This window comes from Ixodes scapularis, unplaced genomic scaffold (genome assembly GCF_016920785.2).
Source record: "Ixodes scapularis isolate PalLabHiFi unplaced genomic scaffold, ASM1692078v2 PGA_scaffold2__306_contigs__length_199485367, whole genome shotgun sequence".
Classification (NCBI taxonomy): domain Eukaryota; kingdom Metazoa; phylum Arthropoda; class Arachnida; order Ixodida; family Ixodidae; genus Ixodes; species Ixodes scapularis.
In genome coordinates this window covers 40,535,199-40,545,248 of record NW_024609857.1, presented here as the reverse complement: position 1 = coordinate 40,545,248, position 10,050 = coordinate 40,535,199, and the positions used below count along the sequence as shown (strand labels likewise).

Below are 10,050 nucleotides of genomic sequence, written 5' to 3'. Positions count from 1 at the left end.
AGTTCGCACCAAAATATCCATCGAGTTCGACAGGCGCGCGGAACGCCGGAGCGCGAAACTACGCTCGCACGACCCTTGGGTAAACAAAACCACGCGACGCCGCCGTCCGCCGTTACGAAGTTTCAAATTTGGGCGAGGGTAGAAAGAAGGGGGGGGGGGGGGGGGGCAGCGGCGCCTTTCAGGGCACCGGCGAGGCCAGCGGGTCGGTTTAGAGTTTTGGTTTTAGACCGAAAACAGAACGAACAGAAAAAAATATATAAAATAAATTGCATTTTATTTTCATGGTGCGGTGAAGACGTTTTGTTGAAATTACTGTTAGCGGACAAAGTTTTATATTTGTATTTTTGTATTAATGAGAGCCCCCCACCACCTAAGCGCTGCTGCCGGTGGCGACGCTATGCACAGCGCCGCTGATGGTGGCGACGCTAATGTCAGCGCCGCGAAACTGGGACTGTGACCGGGGGTTGCCGCAACGCTCACGCCACCAACGCACGCACACGAGAATGCGTTCGCTTATGGATGATTGTCAGCTTGAAAACTCTATGGAGTGACTGGAGTGTTTATGATGGATGGATGGATGAATACGGCTGAGCCCTTTGGATCGGGCGGTAGCTTACGCCACCTAGCCATTTTGTTTTACCATTTAAGCTTAGAATATTTAAATGTGAAATCTATATTCACTCCGCAGTGCAAAGAAAGTGAGGCTATGAAACCCCCTTGCCATCAGTGATTAAGAAAATACCTAGTTTTCTCTCGATTTCTGCCACCATTCACTTAATCTTTGCTTGGTAATCTCTACAGTCTTGAAATCCACTCTCCCTTCGCTGTCTCTAAAACCCAATGACTTTATTAAATCTATGTTGTCTTCGGTAGGCATAGGGTGAAGCCCTTTACAGTAGAGTATCAAGTGCTCAGCCGTCTCGTCCTCCTCTCCACAAGCAGTGCACACTGTATCAATTTCCTGGTACTTCACTCTGTATGTTCTGGTTCGCAGAACACCCGTTCTTGCCTCAAACAGCAATGAGCTTCCCCTAGAATTGTCATAAATGCTTTCTTTGGCAATAACTCTTTTGTTTAATCTATAGCTTTCCAGAGCAGTCTTTGTCTGCATTCCCTCTAGCCACCGATCTCTTTCTGTGGCCTTAACTTTCTTCTTAACTGAGACTTGCTCTTCCGTATCTTCGCTATAGCCCAAAAACCTTCCTCTTAATTTCCTAGTGCGCTGTCTCCACTTTGTGTCTACACTCCTCATGTATAAATAGCTGAAAACCTTTCGTGCCCATTGCTCCCCATCCATTAGCCTCAACCTATCCTCAAATTCTACCTTGCTCACCGCTTCCCTGCTCTCAAATGATGCCCATCCCATGTCTCCTTGTACTCCCTGGTTTGGCGTTTTGCAATGCGCCCCCAAAGCCAGTCTACCTACTCCGCGCTGTTTTATTTCTAGTTTCGCATGCACTTCGGATTTCATGCATAGCACTGCGTTTCCAAAAGTCAAGCCAGGCACCATGACCCTTACGAACGTCATGGACGAACGCCTAGCCTAGCGGAGAAAGTACTGACGCTCTTTGGGCGAATATGCACTGCTTTAATCACGTGCAAAGATCTTTCTTTCTTTCTAATTTACAATCTTGCATAATCGAACGCACCATAAAAATAAATGATGATGATGATAATGCAATGTTTATATATTAAATAAAAAAAGAACAATAACAAAACAATTGTTAATGATTGTTAGTGTTTTTTTAAGTAAGAAATGCAAACATTGTTGATAACCAAAGTGACCGAAGTTGAAGAAAAGTGCCAACAGGCAACAGCAGCACGGCAGCACGGCTTGCGGCCAGCACGGCGGCACGGCGGTACGCGGCGTCGTCTGTTCACAAAATGGTTCGCAGCCGCCGCAGTTATCGTGAAATTTCTAATATGCGGGTGAAGCCAGTCTCAGCATGGGCATCAGTGAGCCTTCTTTCGCCAGGCCACGCCATAAAAAGGTGCAAAAACGAACCAGGTATTTTTCGAAGAAGCAGAACTCAAGCCATCTTCCCCTAACACGCACGGCTCCGCCGCCCGAGTCTCTAAAACGTAAGCACAGCGCAGGCATGAACTACGATGAGAAACCTACGCTTCGCAGTGCGGGTGGCTTTCTACGCTGTCACGGTATACTCGGCCCTGTCCACAGTCCTCATCTACATCTTCCTGCAGTGGTTCAACTCCTTCCAAATCGACGGCTCAGGAACCGACGGGATCTCCAACCGCACCGCGACCGGACCCTGCGGTGGCGATCCCCGGAGTCCCTTCAACGTGCTTTCCCGCGACGTGATGTCGAAGAACGAGATCGCCCTCCGCGGCTGGTGGCAGGACCACTCCGCGGTTAAGACGGACGTCCAGTGCTTCAACCAGCCGTGGGCGCTGTGTTCGACCGCCTTCTCGATCACCTGCAAGCCGACCACCATCCACGCCATCTACCAGTACCTCGCCTTCCGACGTAATGTTACCCTCCGAAGTTTTCGCCTCAGCGTTCGGGCGTCTGCCGAGCAGCTTGAATCCCAGACTGCAGATTCCTTCGTCGGCGCGATTGTGCTGGTCAAACTCGGCGACGGCAGCGAGGAGTTCCTCAGGGTCCCATTCCCGGCGACCACGAGTACGCTGACCCAACGGGACGGGGTCTACACGGCGTCCCGTTCCGACCGGACCGTGAGCAGCGCGACCGTGATGCTCGGCTGCTACGGTTACGCCGGCACGGTGCACTTCACCGACGTGGTCCTGACGCCGCTAGCTGACCCCGGCAGCCTGAGTTGTCGGGCCAGGGAGCTGCTCGAAGACTGTCCGCCGCCTGCCCGTAGTCCTCACCGGAAGCTGAAGCTGAGGCACGAGCTCATCCTGGGCAAAGTGAGGTCCCCGTCGAAGAAGCGCCACCTGAACAAGGACGTGGCACTGGTCACCCAGCTGTCGATGGACAGGCTACCGGTTCTGGAGCACACGCTACAGCAGTGGGAAGGACCCGTGTCGCTGGTCATCTACGCACCCGTCAAGGTATGAATAAAAAGCGGAACCAATCGCCATAAATGCCGTAAGGGCCACGAGGCCGAGAAAGCAAATGAGTGGACAAATATTCACAAAGTGCCTCATGAAGACCCAGAACAGCAGGTGACATTTTGCCAGTACTGTTCTATATTTGCACCGCACACACAACTCGAGTATCAGTTGTTCAAATCTGTGCAGCCCAAGTACCTCGCACAAAAATTTTCCATGCAACACAAGCTGAACTGCGGTTCCGATACATCTGCCACTCTCAAGCTTTCCCCAGGCTTGCTCCTAGGGTGCTGCATTATACTTGGTCTCACCTTATGATAAATTGCAGCGGATGCTACGAGCCATTCTAGTCAATCGAGTACTTTTAACGTATCTTATGACTATGCACTGCCTGCAGATTGCTGCTCCCTTCCCTGATGTCCTCTGAGGTCCATCACAAGTTGAAACAGACTATATTTTCTAGCAGCCGTACCTCCAGCTGACCCGCAAAGCATCGCACTTACATGTCTGCCAGCCTTCTTCAGTAAACACATGAAATATGTTACACACCCATGCGTCTTTTTGCTCGCAGGCTGGGCAGCCAGAGGGCGATTGGCAGAAGCTCTACGTGCAGAAAAAGCTGCAGAAGCTGAAGTTGCACCCGGATAGCCACGTGTCGCTGGCCTACGGGGTTCCCGGTTCGGGCGACTACCCCATCAATGCACTGCGCAACCTCGCAATCCGCCAGACCAACTGCGAGCACCTCTTCCTGGCAGATGCGGACTTCCAGCCGTCCCCGGACTTCCACAAGCACTTCCTCCTCTCCACAAGGTGCGTGCACATCCACCTTCCTTCGTTGAAGAGCCCTTGTTTTCGGGTCTGTACAGCTATCTTTGAAAGGCCTCTTCCTTACCTGGTACTTGCTTGGCAATTTGAGAAGCACAGGAATGTTCGAGGGCTGCATTTTATAAACATAATTGAGCAACTCGTGCTGTCTCTGTTAAAGAAGCACTGACACATCAAAATCATATTTTTCTTATTATCCGAAACGATTGAAAACGATGCCAAGACATTACCCTCAAAATTCGAAACTTGGGAATTCAGTATTTGTGAAGTAAAAAAAACAATTTCCAGATTCTGAATTTAAAGTTTCCGCGCGATCCGCGCCAGTGCAGTGACGTCAAATTTTGCAGTCTCCTGCGAGTCGACTTTCTCTCAGACCTCCGCTCCACGCTACAAAGCAAAGCGCCGTTGCCACCGCGACTCGAAGCGCCGGCGGACCGGGAAAAAACTGGTTTCTTTTTCCGGTTCCTTGACTCACCGATCATCCTCTGCTCGAGCGCCGCCAAGTTTTCCGAAAGAGAATACAAATCCAGGAAGCGACATCACACCGTACGACAATAATAAACCCTGGAGAAGGGGAACAAGAGGCATTATTCCCTCTTGTTCCCCTTCTCCAGGGATTATTGTCATTCTTGTCCAGCTCGCTTGCACCTTTGCATTTAATTGCATTATAATAATAATAATCACACCGTACTCAGATTTTTGGTATTTCAAAAAGAGGGGCCGTAGTGCGTTCGCAATTGCGTTAAAAAACATGCTTTACGATTGCCGTTATGAAATGTTATAGAAATGTTGCCTACAAACTTCTAAATTTCGTGATTTTTGACATCACCAATCAAAAGAAGCAAGGAGGTGAAAAGTGGGAGAGAAAAATGGAAAAAAAAAAAAGAGGAATGCACGCGTGCGGAAAAATTTTTTTTTTTTTGCGATGCGTTTTTTTTTTTGGTGTGTGTCTATGACTACAACTTGCATCGTTTTAGACAATAAAAAAAAATACGACCTTTGGGGTGTCGGTGCCCCTTAAAGGCTAGTTCACACACTTTCAGCTGCTTACGACCGAGTGCGTGGCAATCTCTCGCTATGTTTTACGAGAGAACTCCCTGGTGCGTTGACGCCATCTACGAGGTGGCCATGAGCTGCATATCACGGGAGCGAAGGTTTTGCAATGAAATGCCAAGAGCGGAGCGTGTGGCCGTTGGTACCTGCTGCGCCTCCTGGAGGCCTCTTGAAACTGATAAAACTGCGGGTTGGAGAGTAGGTCGCCCTGCGAGGGTGTGCATCACTACTCCTATGTGTTGGGCCCTCGCTTAGACCAACCCAAGCTTCAATGCTGCACCAGTGGTACGCTGGAAGTTTCGTCACAGCCATTCTCGTTGGCTCAACACGAGCCAGCTTGCACGCGCGCGTCTCGCGGGCGCGTTTATGGAATATTATTGCAACATCATGCTCCCTCCTAACTTGCACAGTTTTTAGAGCGCAGCTTTTAGGCGCCCGTTTCCGTCTTGAGCGCCGTCGACGTAATAGTGCAGTGCAGTATGGGACGCAAGACGTCACTGGTGACATCACTGACAATGTCATCAGTGACAATGACGATGCCATCACTGATGGCATCATCAGTGATGATAACATCATCACGATGACGTCATACGTGACGTCACTGGTGACGGCATCACGATGACGATGACGTCATTGTATTGACCTCATCATCATCGTCACATGACCTCACGGGGGTTACGCGACCCCTCAGTACCCTTCTGTCCTCCTCCTCAAGAGCTTCACTCTAATTCGGCGTTACAGATAATTGTAAACAGCTTTTTCTTTTCTTTTTTCTTATGTGTTGCTATGGCGGTCGAGGCCGAGAGGGAGCAGCTGCGAGCTGCTGGCCTGGTGTCATGCCTAATGGAAGGTCTACCGTGTGAGATGGCTGTCGTTGTAGACGCTGAGGGCGACTTCACAAAGTATTAATTGGCTCCTTACCAAGACCAACTTGGTGAAATACAACAACGAAAGCAAGCCTGCCCAGACAGCTTCTGCTGCGGCACTGCCCGAGACATCAGCCTTTGCTGGTTGCAGCCTTCGTGTTCCCTTGTTGTTCATTATTTATGTTTGCACAAATGCTCCCTGTCATTTCCTGTCCACTCCGTTTCTCTATTTTGCAGAAGTCATGCGCTGTAGGTCCTTAACGGGACGTCTGCGTGGTTCTGATAACTGACGTCAATCCAGCTTCACAGGTCTTCCGTGCATGAACTTCTTTAACTTCTATTTCACACTTCAGACACATGGGTGATAATTTAATGAGCATGCTGAACGAGATTCTGGCTGCCTGCAAAATGTCATTGACAAAGTTACTGCAATTCGTTAAAATGTTTGGTGAATATGGGAGTTGACGGACCTGCATTTTGGCAATGCCAGCGCATACATGAGACACAAGAACATAAGGGTCAAACACGGGGGATTAGGACGCACGCCCTCGCAGCGCTCTACTCTCCAACCCAGTTTTATCAGTTTCAACAGGCCTCCAGGAGGTGGAGCATGTACCGACAGCCACGTGCGCTGCTGTTTGCATTTCGTTTGAACTTGATAGTACATACCAGGGATGGGCAGTGTTTCAAATACAAGTATTTGAAATACGTATTTCAAATACTTTGTGTATTTTGCATTTGTATCTAGTTACAAATTGGGTAATGTATTTGACGTGTGTATTTAAATACTAAAACGTGGGTGTTTCAAATACAATTGTAATTAAATACAATTGTGTGGGCGAAAATACATCCCTCAAATTTATTGTCACTGTCCAGAGCAGGAAGAAAACTATGTTCTGCACCGAATGCAGTGTCTCTTAATCAAGCACAAGCGTTTAGTGACTTTGCGATTACGGTGCTAGTCCAGAGCAAGAATAGCGACGAAATCGACGTTCACAGGCAGACTGGCTAAATAAGTGCCTGTGACAACTTGTGATGCTTTCCAGCGTGATTTCCCTCCATATTTTTGCCTGGAACATTCTAAATGCGCGGGTCGTCCAGATTTTTGTAACTGGTGCGAGTTGCAACAATAAAAAATTCTCTAGCTAGTGCTGCGCGTCCTGGTCGTCTCAGTTCTTTGTTGGTCTATACCAAAATGTATTCGACAAAAAAAGCTGCTTGAAGCTCTGTACTTTTTTCACCTATTACGTCCAAGCTGATTACATTTTTTTGTGATCATATTTCTATTACGTTACTAGAGTCTCGCACACTAACTCCAGAGTGTGCAATGCAAAATTAAAATGAGATACCCAGAAACCCGTTGCAGGTGCCCTGAAGTCGCTGACGCAAATTTTGAGGAATGTATTTGGAAAAGTATTTGGAGGAGACCAAATACATTTGGTTGTATTTGTATCTTGTATTTCAATACTTTTTTGGAAATGTATTTAGATTTGTAATTAAATACATTTTTGACGAAGTATTTTGTATTTGTATTTCAATACATATTAGCATGTATTTTGCCCATCCCTGGTACATACTATCTATGAGAAATGGTTATTTATAACATTGTCAAGTGTTTCGAGCAATTAACAAAAAGAAAAAAATACCGGGAAAACAAAAATAAGGAAATATACAAAAATATAAGTGTTCCACGATTACCCAATAAATGTCACGAGTGTTTTCTCTCGTTGCAAGAGATCACAAAAAGTCAGAACGCATTCAGTCTTAGGCAGTAGCAAGTTTTTTGACAGAGCCTGTAATCATAGATTTTTTTAAATTTTTTCTTCTTAAACCTAGTTTTTATAGCAGGACTAGACCCAAACAACTTATCTTTAATTGCTTATTTTAAAGTGTATAGCTTGCACTTTTTTTATGTGTGTAGTGATTTTACTTACTTTGTGTTGCACAATAGATTGCCGCTTGCTTATGGGCACAGAAATAAATACACTACGATGATGATGATGATCTTAACAAGTGCCACCAACAGAAAGAGAATGGCAGGGCATCTCTCTCAGCTGCCTGGCCTCCAGTAAGCTTAAAAGATGGTAAAATTTGGTGTATCAACAAGAAGCACGAGGGAAATTCGAAAAAGTTCCGTAGTCCTGTTCGTGCTCACAATGTTGCACAGTGCACACATATCATTGAACCAAAAACTGGTGATCTAGAGGCCAAATTCTCCTCCGTGCATTCCACCGCCAGGTCCGTCTCCAACACGGACAAGGTGGCATTTGTGGTACCCGCCTTCGAGTACCTCGAGCTGCCGCAGAAGTCCGACGGAGTGGCCCAGACCAAGGAGGAGCTGATGCAGCTGCTCCACAGGCAAGACCCCTTCGTGCAACGCTTCCGCCACGACGTCACACCAGACTCGCACCAGAGCACCGACTACTGGAAGTGGTACCGCACCGACCGGCCCTACCCCGTCCGGACGTTCGTGGACATGTTTGAGCCGTACGTGGTGGTCAAGAACGTGCCCCAGCTGCCGCTGTACGACGAACGCTTCACAGGCTACGGCTCCAACAAGATGACCCATACAGCGGAGCTCTTTGCAGCAGGGTACCTCTTCTTCGTGCTTCCCGACGTCTGGCTGGTGCATGTGCCGCACAAGCCCACGTCCTACTTTGCGCACCACGTGCAAGACCTGCAGCACAGGCTACGCAACAGGGTGCAGCGCTTCGAGTTTGTTGGCGATGTCATGCGCAGGTACGGCGTCGGAAGCTGCAAGTGACGCCGTTCGCGCCGACGGAGGCACCTCAAAAACCACTGGGACTGCAGCTTTTTTTTTTCTTCCTCAGTTTGTTTTAAATGTGCCATACGGTTGCGAGGGTATTTTCGCGCAGCTATCTTCATGCTTTCATGTGGACAATAAGTGAAAAAAGGTGCAGGACGAGCACAGAGTGGACTGGCACAGAAATACGAGAGCAGCTTTTTGTGATGAACATTGAAGTGCAGTGTTAAATTTTTTAATTTGTTTTTACCAGTTGTTCATTTTGGCCTGGTGTTTTAAGGATGTTTGGGCCACGAGCTCCAATGACCAGAAAACCACAGAAGCGGCGACGCCACAGGTTTTCATAGGCTCCAGTGCAGAAGCCATGAACATATTGGAGACAACAGGAGTTAGTTTGGTTCACTGATCTAATGTCACATACACCCGGGGTTGAACATTTCCAGGTTTCTTTTTGTTGTTGTTCTGTTTTTTTTTTTTTCAAATTGTGAAGTAATTTGAAGTTACACTATACCCGTTTTCACCCCAAAAACGTAGTAAACAAAAATCCGGCTATTTTAGGAGCATTATTAATTTCCCCCTTTATGTAGACAATCAAGATATACATAGGTACATTTAAAATCAGGTACACATTATCTTATCAAGACGTACACATTTCAGATGCCAAAAGCATCACTTCTTTCTTTCGATGAGCGAATCTCGCAAGAACTACTTCGTGCGGCGTATGAAAAATGCGTAAAACATACTTCTTTCTTGAGGTGAAAACGAGTATAGTGTAAACAGCTTAATTTTCGCGAGGGATGAATTTTTACGAATTTCACTACTTCAAAAGATATAGTGAAAAATTGATTGCACAAATAGATAGACCCATTATAATGAATACATGCTTATCACACCAAACCGTTGAACTTTATGCCCGCAAGATGATTCCGAAACCCAAACTTTACAAAATATTGAGCCCGCAAAAATAAAGTTGTTTATAGTATTTGTTAGGGGAAAGCAAATGTAAAAAGTCTTGTCTAAACTTTGACAATTCTCTGGAAAAAAAATCTTGGCGATACATCGTCGGATTCACTCTGAAAGGGTGTATTCAACACTATTTGGTCTTTGGCTGCAAGGTAAAACCTCTTAATTCCAGGATGAATGTAGTATCACTTCTAACTTTTATCAGGTGTTCGCTCAGTTGACCAAATTTTACCTCGAACATAACATTTCCATTGGGATCGCTCAAAGACACGGGATCCCTGCACGCGTGGCCGAAGCCAAGTACCAGCCTCTGCAATAGTCATATCATTCAATTGTCTCCCTCACACTAGCCAGTTTTCTTAAATTTCAGTGTCTGACATACCTGAGAATAAACATACTCCTCAACCATGTTGAAACAGGCCAGAACTGGTTTAATGCACATTATGTACAAATGCACACACTGCCTATAGACATGAGAATGAGCTTGCACAAGACAACCTTGAGCAGACAACTGCAATGAGATAATGACACCCAATAATTGCCTAA

The 10,050-nt window shown here is 46.8% G+C and overlaps 1 protein-coding gene across 1 annotated transcript; it reads left to right on the top strand.

Moving 5' to 3' along the window:
- The first annotated feature begins 1,832 nt into the window (after positions 1-1,832).
- On the top strand, positions 1,833-9,912 carry LOC8026585. The gene is made up of 3 exons (XM_002404490.5): positions 1,833-3,033; positions 3,605-3,843; positions 8,016-9,912. The coding sequence occupies exons 1-3, from the start codon at positions 2,110-2,112 to the stop codon at positions 8,539-8,541; spliced, it is 1,689 nt and encodes a 562-aa protein (XP_002404534.4). The 5' UTR covers positions 1,833-2,109; the 3' UTR covers positions 8,542-9,912.
- The last annotated feature ends 138 nt before the right edge of the window (positions 9,913-10,050 follow it).

Bases quoted from the DNA above. Each gene is read 5' to 3' on its own strand.
- LOC8026585 (XM_002404490.5), top strand. From the start codon at position 2,110: ATGAGAAACCTACGCTTCGCAGTGCGGGTGGCTTTCTACGCTGTCACG. The intron at 3,034-3,604 runs GTATGAATAAAA...TTTTGCTCGCAG, and splicing joins TCATCTACGCACCCGTCAAG to GCTGGGCAGCCAGAGGGCGA. The intron at 3,844-8,015 runs GTGCGTGCACAT...TTCCACCGCCAG, and splicing joins CACTTCCTCCTCTCCACAAG to GTCCGTCTCCAACACGGACA.